Here is a 17,347-nt window from a genome sequence, read left to right as displayed (position 1 = left end):
AAGAACTTGAAAGATATTACATGTAAATTTTGGCAAGATGCAGGACACGTTATGGTAACTTCACTTACCATACAGTCAAAAAAATTAATTTATTTTGATATAAAGAACGTTTTCAGAATTAACTACTACTAAACTAATCAAGAATTAGTTGCTTTTATATATATAATGTTTTTAAATAAATTAGTTTTGTTTTACAAAATTTCCTTCAGGTTGTTTTAAAATTATAACAAATTTTACAGGGAGATTGGAGCCATATGATTTCATGACGTATTAATCAATCAACTTTTTTACAGTTACAAAAATGTTTAGTCTTAAGACACCGACTTTTATCCATTAATCTCAGCCCTGACGTTTTGTGTACAGAAAAATTCCTTTTTTTGTGGCTTGAAGATGGATAGGAAAAATCCTGTCTTCATTTACAAAATTAGCATCTAAGCTTATGATGCATTGCGTGCATGTTATTTTCTCATTGAAGTTAAAGATATAAAGGCCACTCATCTGAAGATAATGTCACTCAACATATCAGATGTTTTGTTTATATAGTCTTAAAGGGCACCACAGTTTTTTTTTTTACTCTGTAAATAATGCACGTGAGAAAATCATGAATAAATATACAAAGATCCGGGTATTATAGATATATAATATCTGAAAAGACAAATCGAGCTTGAATATCCCTATTTGCTGACTTTAAATTTGTTTCTTTCTTCTTAAACATTGTTAGAGTGAAAATGAATTAACGTTGCCGATGCTGAATATTAACTGCCACAATTACATGTTTATGTATTCTGTTAAAAATACGAATTTGCATACAAAATAATCATACAATAACAACATATGTGAAGATTAAAATGCATCTCTGCAGGCCATTTCATAAGATTTAAGGTAGGCATGGAAAGAATTGCATGCCTTAATAACTTTATAATTAGGCAAAAGATATTTTAGATGGAAGACAAAAAAATTAGTATATATGTGTACCTGTTGCCACACCATCTTTTCTAACAAATCGAGCTTGAATATCCCTATTTTCCGACTTTAAATTTGTTTCATTCTTCTTAAACATTGTTAGAGTGAATATGAATTAACGCTGCTGATGCTGAATATTAACTGCCACAATTACATGTTTATGGACGTGTTTTTTCTTGACTGTGCGAAAAGTGGAGATTTCTATATCTCTCACTTAATCTAAAATATCGTAGCAGTCTCTAAATCCAAGAAGAATTCCATTTTAATGGCGAATTAAGATAAGATTTTTTTTTCAAAATATGAAAATTAGAGTTTTATATGATAAGTAGACTGAGAGAAAATTACGTCTAAAGTCTGGAGTAGTTTAAGATACGTTTTAGTCCTTAGCTGCAAAGATAAAAAAAGTCATCTTAATTTTTGGAACCTTGAAGTCTTCTTTTTGGTTCGAAATTTCGGAAAATGGTTCAACTGGTCTTGAATTTAGAATAAAGTAAAAAAAAATTCAAATATTAAGAGTATTTCATGATCAATTAGTCTTTTTCCGATTTTAACGTAAACATCATTTTTGCTATTATCTTAAAGTACTCTTAAGAATTTCATGATTTTCTTCAGCAGCTTCACTTTTAGGTATACAATTGTTGGATTTGACTTGATTTCACAAGGTTAAAGAGTGCCTGAGGATAAATATGGTCCTTTTAATTTTTCGACATAAAAAAGCGTACTAGAAGGCAATTTGACTGTTATATCTGAATTTACTCGTCGATACCGAAATAGAAATGTCTCAAAACATGATATTGGCTATCCTAAAGATAATCCAGGACGGAAAACGTAGAAAATAAAGAGTGATCGAAGATTAAAATGGTTTTTTCGTTAAGGCGCTGTTAAGGACTTATCTTTTCAAGAACTACTCCAAATTTCGCCCGAAAGTGTTTCAGAAACTGTTACTAAGAAGAATTTTCAATATCAGTAAAGGCCAGTGTTATTAACAAATTCGACTCCACGAGGAGTGGTACGTGAAAGTTCAAGTCCTTGTTTTTATGATAGAATTTAGCTAGATTTCACTTTGATGCGGAAGTAATTAAATTAAAAAAAGATCCAATTTCTAACAGTTTGCGTTAGACAAGCCGCGTTAATGATTTAAAAAGTAAAAGTAAATTTATAAAGTGAAAATATTTATGCAATGTATAAGAATTATTTTTAAGAGGAGAAAAAGATTAGAAAGGTCATCTGAAAATCTCTAGTGAAAGTATACCTGAACAAGCCATTAAATGGCACATGTCATGTTAAAAAAGTACTAATAAATAAAGCCAATAAAGCCACAAACCATGTGTACTGAACTTGCGTCACTTTACTTTCCTTTCGCATTTATTTGAAGACATTGCATTGTTTTACGAGATCAAATCGAATGTTTACTTTCTGAATCGAATGTTTTTTTAAATCGAAACAGTGTTTTGGCGCGCGTGGGATTTAAAAGAAAGAAAGTTTCATTCAAACTTCATTGTCTGAAAGTTTGAGATGGCGCCAGTCAGTAAAGCAAAGTTTTATTTTTGTCGCGATGACTCATGCAAGAAACAATTCAGTGATATGAGCAACAGAAATAAACACGAGAAGAGATTCAACCATCAACCAGTAACACTTGGGAAAAATAGAAAAATACAGCCTCTGTATGATGAAAAAACAAAGTTGTGGGCTTGTCCGACGGTTGATTGTCCCTTACGATCGAAATTTAGAGGGAATATTGTTCGCCATAAGAAAGAGTGTACAAAAGTAATGGTCCGGAAGCAGAAAATGAGTCAGAACAAAGTATGTGAGTATTGCGGAAAGACATTTGGTCAAAAGTTCAACAGAGATCGTCACGTCAAGACACATCATGAATCTCCTGATGTAGACAATGAGGAGGACCAGGATGCTACTCTACCCACATTTCTATCACTAGAGTCTGAAAGCCAACCGGAAGCTCAAAATCCCAACGTATCAGCCATATCCGATGTAATAAATGTCTCTTTTATGAGCAGTGATGGTAATGTAATCGAAACGGAAATGTCATTGGTTGACCAACAAAATGCTGTTTTTGAGATCCGTGAACCAACATCGTCGAGCATTCCTCCGTTTGAACCTGAAAATTTAGTACCGCATAACGCAACAGTTGATGAGAATAATGATTCACTCACACTGTCCATTCCTCTATCACCCATCCGGAGTAACGACACTTATGACATGAACGACACAACCACATCAATCGGCGTCGAACTTGCCAGATTAGCTGAAAAACGTGACCACATGTTTGAGCGTCAATTCAAGGAATCCGTTCTCTCGAAATTAAAAGGCGATTTAAATAGCCGGTTTTATAAACATACGGCAGCAAAGTTTTTGGACGAAACCTTCGGAGAGGCCCTTGATAACGAATGCTTTATTAGGTGGATTGCTAAAAGTTTGGATTACAAGCCTTACAGACTGAAATCAATTTTAACTAACTACAAACATCAACACAAAGCTCGCTATTCAATCCCTACGGAAAATCTTCAACGAATCTACAATTACTGGTTGAACGAAGAAGTCTCCATCCCGACAACTGATTCCGGACGAAATGAAAGCAGAATCGGTAAGCTTCGTTATTTAAAAGATTTCAAACATTTAGCTTGTATTACTGATGACAGTGTAGAGGAGAAACAGATCATTCTGAAAAAGACCGGCAGTACTAAAACGTATATCAGAGCCCATCGCCGAATATACACAAAACCTGTTCGTCAACTCTTCAAGGATTTTAATAAAATTCACCAGGATTTGAAGTGTTCGTTCTCCACTTTCTACAAATATCGACCATTCTATATCGGCCCACCTACAGAACGAGAAAAGGAGTCGTGTCTTTGTATCAAATGCCAAAATGTCCATCTGTTATTGAAAGGAATCAACAATTTCCGAAAAACAAAATGTTTAAAACAGCTAAACTCTGTCACGAAGTTTCTCAGTTTAAAAGCTTCATTGTCATCAGAAGATCTCGAAAAGCTTCATCCGGAATTCACCTCGCTGAAGGAGACATCTTATTACATTTTTGGAAAGAAGACGGAAATCTATGTCAAGAATGGTGTCGAAAAGAGCTACGAGAGAACAACACGTCTTGACAAAAAGCACAAAGTATCGGAAATAGTGGAGCAACTCATCGCTCTCGGTCCAGCCTATCTCAAACATCGCCAACATGTACAAAATACCGCAACAGTTATTCCAAAAATCAGAGAACGACACGAAGGGAGCAGGTACATTGAAATGGATTTTTCAGAGAACATTGCCATCAAAACAAAACACGAGGTACAAGAAGCGCATTTTTCTGGGAAACAGTACGCCTTACATTGTTCCATTGTTGAACCCGGAGAAAACAAATTTGTGTATCATTTGAGTGACGATACAACTCACGACCCATCTTTCGTTTTTGAAGTCCTTGAAGATATTTTTGATCGTTGGGAAATCCGAAATGAAACAGTTATCATTAAAAGCGATAACGCTCCCACTCAATATAAAAATAAATGGGCTTTTCATTCATACCATTCTCTTGCCAACAAGTACGATGTACGCATAATTCGTCTGTACGGAGCAGCAGGTCACGGTAAAGGGCTAATTGATGCCATGTCCGCCTTCGGAGTTAAATCTATATTAAGACGAGACATCATTGGTTTGGACGTTTGGTTTGTCGACAGCCAAGCGATTCGTGACTATCTCGATATCCGGAAAGATCCCAGAATGAGTTACACAGTCGTCAGTCAAAAGCAAGTTGACAAAAAGCGCATGGCGAGAGTTGAACGGAAGATCGATGGTTGTATGGCAATGCATCTGTTTGAATACAAGCCTAATGAGAATTCGGTATATATGAAAGAATTCTTATGTGATTGTGATAACTGTTTAAATTTAGAGTTTGATGCATGTTTGAGAGTAGATGGTCCTGATGAGAGTCAAATGGATGAAGTTGAGGAATCCGTAGAAAACGATGATGACTGTTACCTGGATGAAGAACAAGATCGTGGTCAACACATTTTTGAATTTGTTTCGATTCCATGCTTTATTGCCGTAATCTCATTCAACTCCTGTGAGCCAATTTATTTTATTAAAGTGATTGAAAAAGGAGTTGCAACCGATGTAATGAGGGATCGTTACGGACACTCCATTAATTCTGTCGAGTGTTTCTTGAGAGGAAACTATCTGAAGCCTGACAGGTCTCGCAATATGGCTTTGAAAAGATTCAGCATAGTTCCTGGAGATGTTCTTTGTGATCCTGTTGAAGTGTTTGAAGCTTTCGTTGATATTGATCATGACAGCCTTTGTATGCCAAAGGATATCTATGCGGAACTTGTTTTAAGAGCATCGTAAATTTTTACAATTTTGCCTTGGACTAAGTTTCTCAAATTACTCTTAAATAAGTCATAAAGAGAATACTATACTAAACATTTGCACACCCTATATCGAATTTGAATATTGAATCGTATAACTGATTCTTATTATTTCATTGAAATTATCTACGTCCTGTTTTTCGCTTCTAGTGTAGGATATTGAACCTAGATTTTATGAATTTTAAAGACCAATAACATCATAATTCACTCTTTTAAACGAAAATTTATCATTGTAAGTAAGTATTATATGTTCCTAATTATTATTTATCCAAATTTCTAAATTGTTATTTAATGAAAATTTTAAAGTTATAATTCCCCAAAAATTATTTATTCAAAGACCACATTTATCTCGAAGTACTCATTAATTCTGTTGTCAACTTTGATTTGAATGAAAAAAGCATAGTCAGACAATTTATTCTGCCAAATTTTCAAATCGCTATAATGTTTTAGGAGTGATTATTGCATGTTTTCGAAAAAGTTAGGCTTGTGACTAAATCGCTCATTACTTACTCATTTCTGAATAAATTTTACTCATCACAGGTTTTACTGGTTTCCAAGATGTCAAAGATGCTTGAAAAATACAATTTTACTATTTTTTCGATAAAATGAGTAAATCACGAGCAAAAACTCAAAATGACCAATATTATCGCGACACACTCCTAATTTTCAAAATTGACCTTGTAGCACCAATAGTATCTCTACAAACTCCAACCCAGTGAGTTTTCTTGATCTAATAACGGTTATAACCAAAGTTATTAAATATTTTGTGATTTTGCTATTTTTCATTACAACTTTTTCGCACAGTCAAGAAAAAACACGTCCTTATGTAATCTGTTAAAAATACGAATTTGCATACAAAATAATCATACAATAACAACATATGTGAAGATGAATTAAAATGCATCTCTGCAGGCCATTTCATAAGATCTTAGATAGGTTGGAATAAATTGCACGACTCAATAATTCTACGTGATCTTAAAAAATCCTTCTTTCCGAGGCAAAAGTAAGAATATTTTTCTTATTTTTATACATAAATATAGTTATTTTATTTTAGTTATTCTTAAGTTGTTTTCGACAACCATAAAAAGATTAAAAATGGTAGTAAGTTTTCATTATACAAAACTTGAATATTATCACAAAAATGCTACTAAACGTAACATATCGTCACTGTATCGTCTTAACAATATTTATAATAATTGGTGCACCCACAAGTAAAAACAAATCGATTAAAATAGAAAAAAATTAAAACAGATTTAAGTTGAACACATATCTGTGAAAAGATGCTAGTAGCCACAGTACGAAATTTTTTAACCATAATTTGACTTTCTTCATCTGAGGTCTGATTTTTTTGCCTGTCGATTTTTCTGATTTTTTCCAGGCATGCGCAAGAATCTCGTAAAAACATAAAACTTGGAACTTATAAATAGGTAAACACGATGAACTTAATTGATATATTAATTGGGATCATGAAATATACATAAAGTTAAATGAAGAAAGCTCTTGCAAATTTTTCATATCACAAATTTTATTTCTATTCACCTATAACTATACTTAAGGATAGACGTAAAGAAATATTTTGAATTAGCTATATTTCTAGATTTCAGAATTTGAGCTATTTAAATGAGGCCGATAAAGGTTTTGTAACAAAACTTCTAAATCTGAACCAAACAAACAAAGAAGGTTTTTGAACAAATTAATTCTTCTAAGGCCAATGTACCATACTGAGAAAATTTAACATCAAAAGGTCCTATTATTATATGTTAGGCCAGCTATTGATTACGCTCCAACGGCATATTTTCACATCGCGGCCAAGTACAAATAGCATTTGTAAGCAAATTAATACGCCGCACGTATATAATAAATCAGCTTCAACTTAACCCATTATTTATATATACCGTTAAATGATATCAAATTTTGTCCTTTTATACTAAAACCTATTATTCTTAGCTTTGATTTTATAAATAGGAAAAATTGTGCATTTGAAAAAATTGTGTGCAACTAAAGCTCTTCTCATACAATTTCTAACTTGCTTTCAACAAAATCACCCACCTTGATAATAATACCATTAAATATGTTGTTTATAAATATGTAGTTAAGTAAACTGTCCCAGGATGTCAAGTTAGCTAGCTAAATACCTGCATAGTACACACAGCGCAGCTAGCTAGCTATAGCTCATGAATTTTATTGGCAACAAACTTCCAACACATTTTCTAAAATAAAGGCTTTGCCAATAGTAGACAATCAAGCTAAGCGAGTGCAATTGAGTAAAGTCAGTAATATTTTGACAATTTTGCTTTCATGAACAAAAAAGATTCTTTGATGTTGTGTCTCTAAACTTGCTATTAAGGCTAGCGCCTAATTTGCATCTCATTACCTTTGGAATTTCAAAAATGCCCAGCATATCTGGCCACTTTTGCATCACGTGACCAGCCTGTTCCAGGGTCATTATTGGCCACTCCGAAATAATGGATCAGGGGCCGCAAGCCCCTGGGGTCGAGGTTGTATACTGTACATTGTCTGTTTTTACAAAAAGATAATTTAAATATAATTTTTTTTTCAATATCGTTTACTGTTTTTTAAAACTGAAACCTAGACAGTTTAAAACACAAATGTATAAAATCTATTAGACATAACAAAAACGTTTTAATAGACTCAAATCTAAACAGCCATCCCTCGTCCCCAGAATTTGTTAACAGCTAACAAGACCCTGGACAAGGTTGCTTTTTATAGCCAGTATATTGGTTCTATGAATAATTGATGACGTTATCTAGCTTATGCAATTTTTGCAGCCAGTAAAAGCAATTTGATCAAGGGATGATCTGACCTTAAAGTAGTGAATAGTTCTGCCATAATTCGTGGCCTCACAGCCATCACACTTAAAGTGATAAACAAGGCCACAGCGAAGGTTCTTAGGAACACGATTTTTAAACTGAAAAAAACTACCAAGTCTGTAGGTAGAACTTAAATACAAAACGAAGAAAACAATGAGGCGGTTTAATACAAAAAATTCGTGATAAACGCGTCCTAACCTGTAGATAATAACTATCAAGAAAAAGTAACATAAATAATTCTTTCTTAGGAACAGTGCTAAAGACTAGCTTGCAAAGAAAAATCTTATAAGACAATTCTTGACACAAAAATCTATAACATTGTTAGGATGTTTTGTTCCTCATAAGTATAACATTTAAGCATTTAACTTCTTCATGAAGTAGTTAGTGCATAAAAGAAAACAACAAGAGTAACACAATTAAACTGTATTTAAAATATTTGGGAATAAAACTGTCAAAATGATTCTACGCGTCACCCAAAGGTGGGTTTACAATAACCATTAGTCCAAAAATTCCTGTCTTCTCGATTCACTAAAACGTCCAAGAAATAAAGACAATCGTTTTGCTTCTCCTCTTCAGTGGAACGAATACTAATATGGAGAGAATCTATATAAGTAACAAAAGATGCAACTTGCAAAGAAGAGAAAAAAAATTATCAACGTGACATCTATGATATAAAAGTTTAAAGTCCGTAGGACAATTATTAAACCACTTATTTTCCAAGAAGCACATAAACACATTAGCTAATGTAGACCCGAGAGGACTGCCTATTTCTACAACAATTATTTGTTTGTAATAAACTTCATTAAAAATAAGTAAAGATTTATTGGCAGCCAAGTCCAAAAGATTTCGAAATTCCTTCTTGGGTTACCCATTATTATGATTACTATCGTCAGTAATAATCTTTAAGAAAAAGGTTTGTAAACAACTTTTCAACAGACTAGCCATATATAAGTTAAAGAAATGTTGCAAAATTCAGAAAGCGAAAAAGAATCCTTAACCCTATTATATCTGAGCTTTTTGGCCCTTGTAACCCTGGGGGGGGGGGGCACAAAGGGGCCATAAATCCTGCACTACTTGTGCTTACGTGATGAAACTTGGCTCAATTGGAGAATGTGTTAGTACAAACTCAATCCAGGTAAAAAAATATTTCGATGACGTCATAGGGATTAGAAATGACGTCACATATGTGAAAAATGGTCATTTTCCCAATTTTTCAGTACGTTTTAATTTCTCGCGTGTTACTAATGATATGGCCTTGATTCTTGGTATATTTATGGAATGAATACCAAAATATGTGTTTCACATGAAAAAAGTAATTTTAATGACGTCATTGGGATAAAAAATGACGTCATTTCGGCAAAAAAAGTTTTATTTTAACAATAAATATAAAAAGACCCGTACTACCAGAAATATTGATGCTCGTGTCATTAAACATGGCATATATGTAGAACAGGACATTTAAAGATAATCGAAGTAAAGAAAACAATATAATGACGTCATTGGGATCCGAAATGACGTCAATTTTCTGGATCGATATTTCCTTCAAACCTGGTCTGCTTTTAGTCCCTAGTAACCATATATCACCTTAGCAACACCTTGGTTACCACTTAGTAACCAACATACATGAAATAAATACTTTTATACCCAATACAACATCTTTCTTACATTAATGTCAACGGTTTTCAAAATTCAAAAAAATTTACCCCCGTCCAAAAAAAGCAATACCCCAGCAAAGTACAAAATTTTTCCAACGTTATAAGAGAAAATGTACAGAATAACAAAAGAAGGAGCTATCCAACACGACACGTATCAGTTTTAAAGGCGGCCTGGCCCAGAAGCTCTTCGATACGTAAATTGATTCGGCACGAAACCTATTTAATGGCCTTAGTCAACCGTAAGTAGGGGGCATGGGATGCAAATAGGTGTTTTTATTAACAAGGTCTTTTCGACAAAGAGGGTTAGAAAATGTCTTAAATTCCTCCTAAGATAGATTGGAGGGTCTAGAGCTATTATTGTTGTAATGTATTGTTGTTATTCTTGTAAATGTAATTTTAAGAAAAAACTTTTGTACATTATTTTGGTGTGCGTGAGGCACGGAAAATTTGTAAATAAAAATATTCTCATATTCTCCGTCCACACTATTGCCTTCAAAATAATCGAAACTTAGAACTTCGTTTAATTATTGAAGATATTATTTCGGTTTGTCTGTTCAGTATTCATATTACTGTGGAAAGTTTATCATTTCTTGAACATAATTGTTTTGTGCGCGGACGGTACACAAGAAAGCAGATGCAACTATACGAACACACGGGGCGGTAGAATAAAATACGGTACATCGGTCGGTCTAGTACAGTATGATGATGACGTTTCGTAGTATTGCGTCGTTTACTGCGCTTGCTTCCTTTTTGCTGCTTGAAGAAACTCTTTACGTTAAGATTTCAATCAAGAACTACGATATTTTCGATTCTCACTTTTACCACACGCTTGTCCTATTCGTACGGAGATTAGAAGCAATGTGAAAAGTGCGCGAAAAAACTATAAAAACCCAATTAAAATTAATGTGACGTGACGGGTCTCCATCTCCAAGACGGATCTTCATCGTTTATGTTCAAAACAATGATAGTTTAGTAGGCGACGTTTCGGGAGATCCTTCTCCCATCATCGGGCAAAGTAAAATGATGTTGCGCATGTATTTATATAATTGCAGAGGATCGAAATTCATAAAAATTAACCAATCAGAAACGAGCTGATAAATACAGTTAATTAAGGTAATTAACATTTTCGGACCTGGATGTAGGTAACTACTTCTTCTGTACTTTGTTTAAGTTATCAACTTTGTCCTATTCTGGAAAAGAAAGTTTTCTTCTGACTGACCATGCTTTTTAATTATTTTGACGTCACTTATGATAAAATTATCAGAAATCAAATATTAAGACACTTTCACCTAATCAATGTCATTTGTGAACCGTACCTACAAGTCATAGCTCGCCACCGTCATTTTTCTATTTGTTTGTGACTGACGAGACATCCACGTCGGAGACTTTCGAAATTTAGTTTTCCTTTAATGATTTTTTATGTACTTTAAACTAAAAAAGGAAGTAAAAATAATCTCTTACTTTTGCACATTTAACTTGAATGTTAAAACATGTGAGAACATGCAATGAAAATGAAACAATAACGTTCCCCTATTTGTGTGTGAAAATGATATACTATCGATATCTTTACTACACGCCAAGAGTTCTTTTGTTTAGATTAATTGTCAGTTTTGTTGTTTTTAAGTAAACCACGACAAAAATACATCATGGAAAGTAGATGAGCACACGAGGTTTCGGTTTTTGTTTTTGTTTTGTGGTCAATAAACACGTTCTATATCCCGAACACTTTATAAGTTGAATTTATTTGTGTTTAATAAGGCCAGCGTGATGATAAGCCAAACGTTTTTACACGTGGCCCTGCTTACAATGTTTTATGGAAGGTTAGGTAAGTATAAAAACACAGATTTTTCAGCCTGCAGTCATCAAGGCAATACACGTTTTTTGTGGTTCGTATTTGCATTTGTTAATTGTTATTAATTGTATTGTTTAGTCATATCTGACGTTTTCGTCTCCGAGCGTAATGGTAAAGATAGTGCATCCTGTGGTACTCGAACAAACCCCTGTCATACTTTTGAATTTGCTGTTAAGAAGCTTGATAATTCAAAGATTACTGTACGGCTGGACGGAGGTTCTGTCGAAGCATATGTATATTATATAAACAACTCGATAATGGTGGATAAAAACCTTTCAGTGACAACTTATAAAGATAATAAATTTCGTCCTATCATCAAGTTCGCAGACCAAAAGAAAAATGCACAAGCGTACTTATTTTACATGGACAAAAACACGCATATCTACTTAAGAATCGAGAACATTGATTTTATAGAAGTTGCACTTTTAGAATATTCTTCGTCTTTTACGACCACTATTGTAAACTGTAGTTTTGAAAATGCAAAGCTTCCTATCATCGCTCCTTTTAGTAGAGACTACACTGCATCTGTTACAGTACACCTTTCTAAAAGCGTGATAAAGCATGCAAAATTTATGCGTGCGCGATTTGTTAAAAACTTGGTAGTTACGATAGATTCTAGTTCAATACAATATAACGAGGAGGATATTGCAGAGGCAGCAATAAACATATATGCAACAGAAATACTTCAGCTTAGAGTATCAAAGAGTACATTGAAATGCCCTTTTGGTGTTGCAATTGAATGTGAAACTACATCTAACTCTTCAATTGAAATTCACGATTCGACTTTTTCTACGGACTATAATTTAAACCAAACATCGTGGTACGGAGTTATTTCGAATGAATGTTCAAGAATTGCAATACGAAACAGCAAGTTCTCAGGTTTTCGGAGGTCAGCAGTACGAGCATTTCACACATCAACCATTACAGTTAACAATGTTTCTTTTACGAACAACAAGGGTACTAATGGTGGAGCCATGCATGTTGAAAACAGCAATCTTTTTATATGCCACTCAATATTCTCAAATAACACTGCAAAAACTGGTGGTGCTTTATATCTCTACGATGGAAATAAGGCTGTTATCGTATCCTCGGTATTCCTTTATAATTCAGCTCATAGATCTGGAGGCAACGTATATGCTCAACGATCATTGGGTGACTCAGCCTTGACTTTATATCTTTACTCCGTTCAAATCACAGGTATGATGTTACGTCCGTTAGCAACCGGAATAATTATCCATAGCAACGTGAATTTATTTTTAACAAACGTATCAGCATCCATTGTCAACGCCATGGATGTTACAGTGTTAGATGCGTTGGTTTGTGATGGCACATGCGCCGTTGGAATGCAAGAGATTAGCAACTTATCCTTATCTTGTCCACGTAACTTTGACGTGACAACAAGTTTGTCATCTCAACATGATCCCCGGTTATCTTCAATCCGATGTCATAGATGCCCTAGAGGAATGTATAGTATTAAAAGTAGCAATACATTGTTAAATCAAGGAAAAAAGGATATTGTTGTGCAAAAAACAAGTTTTAAGTGCTTTTCGTGTCCTCCTGGTGGGAAATGTAAAAATGGAATAAAAAGTAAAGAACGTTTTTGGGGATATGTTGGGGAAAATGATGAAATTAAATTTATACCATGTCTGGCTTCATATTGCTGCTCTCAAAAGACAACAAAATGCACTTCATATAATACTTGTAGTAAAAACAGAGTGGGTATACTTTGTGGGACTTGCCAAAAAGGTTATAGATTGAATTTTTTTAATAATAATTGCATTAACAAAAACAGATGCAATATATGGCTGTTTTGGATTTTATATCTAGCGTATGGCATACTATATGTGATGTTTTTAATGTATTTTAAAACTATACTTACGTATTTTTATAACGTCCTGCGCAAATTAAAATGCAAGAGAAAAAAATCGCAGTTTGATAATCATTTATATCAATACAGACTTTTCAGAGAAAGTTCTGATGATAATACGGAAGAAATTGAATGTCAGAGAGATGATGAAGATATTCCAACAAACAAAGGTGGAAGCACAGATGGTGAGAATAAAACAGACTTTTCTATCTCAGGGTTTAAATCAGTCATATTCTTCTTTTATCAAATTCAAGTTTTGTTGGAAGTTCCTGCGGTTGAAAAGAATAATCACGGATATATAACAAAAATAACAAATTCAATATCAAAATTGTTTAACTTTGAACTAATTCACTTCAACATATCAAAACTATGTCCAACAGAAGATCTCGATGCACTATCAAAAGCATTGATAAAACTCGGTAACATCTTTATCCTCTTTCTAATAATTCTCATATTTGCTACTGGTATAAAGACAATCCAAATTCTTAAAAGGAAAAGAGAATTAACATTTTTACCTGCTGAAGCAAGCACGAATAAAATCATGGAAAACATTCGTAATTGTTCCATTCAAATAACCCTGCTTGGATATACTGCAGTAAATATTTTTTGCTTTAAAATGTTAAATTGTGTTTCAGTTAACAGTGAAAATCACTTATACATTCAGGGAGATACTAAATGCTATACTTGGTGGCAATATTCCATTCTAACGTTCACCTTGTTATGGATAATTCCTTTCCCAATTTCTGTGCATGTGTCTGTTAATATGCTACGAAGAAATCAAATAAATTTAAGACAATTTTATTTATCATTTACCATTCCACCAATATCGTTGTATTACTACTTGAGATGTTCATGTGTGAACAAGAGATTAGACATCGCTGACAATAGGGATGGTATCGACAAGATAGTTGAGATTTTTATTGGTCCATACAAGTCCAATCAAAAGTCTCAACTGAATTGGGAAGCCGTTTTGATTGGTCGACGAATAATAATAACAGGCTTATGTGCATTCATTATCAACCCTATATCAAGAACAATTTCCACTTTGCTTGTATTGTTGAGCTATCTGTTACATCACTTGTATGTTTTACCATACCGTTCAAAAATCTTAAATCATCTTGAGACAGCCTCGCTTTCCTGTTTAATATTCATCAATATTGAAAATTCATTCTTTGCATTTGTGTATATGAACGATCAATCCAGCGTACCAGGTATTAACACAATTGCTGTTGTTTTTATCTGGACAGAACATATAATATTGACAACACCATTTGTAATAATAATAGCTGCAATTGTGTTTCGGCTGATCAAAAAAATTGGTTCCATGATAAAAAATTGCATTGTATGATGTTAAAGGTTGCCTCCCGAGCAAAAACAAGTTGTCTTAAAATGATCCACAACAACACGTTATTTGACAAAAAACAATGTTTTTCACTATATTTACAGATTAAAAGGAGTACCATTGGAAAAGAAATTGATTTACTGCTGTTTAGGTTCTTAATAGGAATCCTTACAAGTGTGTTTGGTCTGATCAAAAAAATTGGCACTACGATGAAAATTTGCATTTTCTAGTATCTGAAGTTTTTACACTGACTGTCATCAATTTGACAATTTCTGTAGTCAAAAGTTCATAGAAAATTACAAAGTGTCGATTCCTTCCGCTGCAAGTGCGTAGTAAAAGTAATATTAATTTTCTAGCCGACAGTTTTGTAATTTTAGAACGTAGCATAATTGAATATTAATATATATTTAGTGATCAATATGTGTTTTTTGAGACATGTCGTTTTAACATTTTTGAGATCAAAATGACATTATCCTTAAAGCATCTTAGGCGTTTTATTTGTTGCGTGGTGTTACAGGACAATTGGAATAAAAATAAAACATTTAAATGACGTCATTATTTATTTCCGAGCCTGAAAAAGAAACTAAACAGAGAAACAAAACTTTGGAATAAAAAAAGTCTCACCAACGATTTAAATGCTTAAAATTACCTCGTAACCGCATGATAATATAAATAATTTTTTGTCCTATTTTTTACTATTAACCTGTGAGTCAACTTGGCAACAAACGTGACGTCATATCAACATTTATCTATTGTCGTGAGGCTAACTACAAGTAATGAAAAACCACCAAACTTCAACCTCTATAATGTTAAAGTTCGAACATATTAATAGGTTATAGAATTAGGTTAGTAATTCGATCACAACCATTGATTTTCAGGATGGACCAGTCACATAACAATGAAAACTTGATACAATTGCAAAATCTTTTATCACCACTATTTTAGTGTAAAAACATCATACTTACGTCACTAATTATTTTAAAAAAGCTTAAAGTTGACAATTGTGAAGTGTTTCTAAATGTTTCTCCTATATATCTTTTTAAACCGTTTTGTGATTTTTTAACTTTAGTTTTTTTATCAGCTACCACAACAAGCTTAGATTTTATGTCTTTTTTCAATGAAAACAGATACCCTCTCAGTCCTGTTAAATTCTTGTAAACACGAAGTTATCCTGGCAATAAATTTGGTTAAAAGAGGTAGTTAAGGCTTACGTGAAACCGATGTATATATCATATATCAGTACTTTAAAAAAAAATATGGTCTGTGACAGAACACGTTTTTTTAAAAGAAAGTTTTTGTTAAATTCAACATGGCCACTATAGAATTTCACCTAGCCTTGATAGGAAAAACGTTCTATATGTTCAACGAACTTCAGAAAATTAGTTTTTTTGCATAAAAAAAAGTTGGGGAACAAAATTTTGTCCCACACTTAGCTATTTCTTGGATACCTATTTTTAGTATGTCGACCGACCTTCACAATACCCGAGACAAACCGGGTTGTTAGCTACTGATATGTAACTCTTGTGTACAAGGAATGTTTATTTATATATAAGTAAAACATTATCAATTTTACATAATCCCAAGTAAGAATAATGTAACCTTGGCCGACATGTAAGTGATTTTGTAGCTAGCAGTGTAATTTCGATTTGAGATAACTTTCTAAAAATATTCTGAGAGGGCTGTGTCCCGGCCTCCTAGGCCACTACAATCCTGCGGGCCGATTAATTTCATTTTTGTCATTCACTACTTGAGCAGAAAGCAATATAAGAAACTAACGAAGGCGCAAAAAATTTGTTGTTTTAAAATAAAATTACACGCTTTACTTTTTGTTTGAAAATATATTTTTACATCAGCCGAATTTTCATTCTCCTCCGGCTCCCACGTTGGTACCTCATAACCAATCCACTTTATCAGGTATTCTGTGATATTTTGATCTCCACTTTCTTCTCTCCACGTTGGTACCTCATAACCAATCCACTTTATCAGGTATTCTGTGATATTTTGATCTCCACTTTCTCTTTCTCTATCCTTGAGGATGTAATCGACAAAGCCTTCATCAACATTGGCTTGGGACACTACTTCCTGAAGGGTTATTTCGAGGCCTCTTAAGTTCGGGACTTTATCGGTCAGCTTACGCATTTGACAATTGTCTTCAAGGTGACTCATTTTTATGACTTGCTTTTTTTCTTTTCTTAACATTTTAGGGAGCAGGATCTGTCATATTTTCATTGACAACCTCACTATTTTCCACGACTGCGTCGGTAGGAGGTTGGATACTAATCTGGTGACCATGGTGGGATTGGGTTTTTCGCTGTATAACTATGGTTTTATTTCTTCAAGGAAAGAAATTTTGCGGTTTTGCGGTTTTGGCATTTTTACTGGGAAACTTCACAAAATTTTTGCCAAACTGTAAAAATGTTGTTAATTGTATTATGAAACATTGTTTTATCACTCTTCT

The 17,347-nt window shown here is 33.5% G+C and overlaps 1 protein-coding gene across 1 annotated transcript; it reads left to right on the top strand.

Moving 5' to 3' along the window:
- The first annotated feature begins 11,536 nt into the window (after positions 1–11,536).
- On the top strand, positions 11,537–15,321 carry LOC130657500 (uncharacterized). Its single transcript, XM_057460492.1, has 2 exons — positions 11,537–11,653; positions 11,759–15,321. The coding sequence occupies exons 1-2, from the start codon at positions 11,596–11,598 to the stop codon at positions 14,893–14,895; spliced, it is 3,195 nt and encodes a 1,064-aa protein (XP_057316475.1). The 5' UTR covers positions 11,537–11,595; the 3' UTR covers positions 14,896–15,321.
- Positions 15,322–17,347: the final 2,026 nt, after the last annotated feature.

This window comes from Hydractinia symbiolongicarpus, chromosome 9 (genome assembly GCF_029227915.1).
Source record: "Hydractinia symbiolongicarpus strain clone_291-10 chromosome 9, HSymV2.1, whole genome shotgun sequence".
In the NCBI taxonomy this organism is placed as follows: domain Eukaryota; kingdom Metazoa; phylum Cnidaria; class Hydrozoa; order Anthoathecata; family Hydractiniidae; genus Hydractinia; species Hydractinia symbiolongicarpus.
Note: the sequence above shows the minus strand (reverse complement) of the source record. Positions and strands in the feature narration are given on the sequence as shown.

Coding starts and splice junctions, on each gene's coding strand:
- LOC130657500 (XM_057460492.1), top strand. CDS start 11,596: ATGATAAGCCAAACGTTTTTACACGTGGCCCTGCTTACAATGTTTTAT. Junction 11,654..11,758: donor AATGTTTTATGGAAGGTTAG/GTAAGTATAAAA, acceptor TGTATTGTTTAG/TCATATCTGACGTTTTCGTC.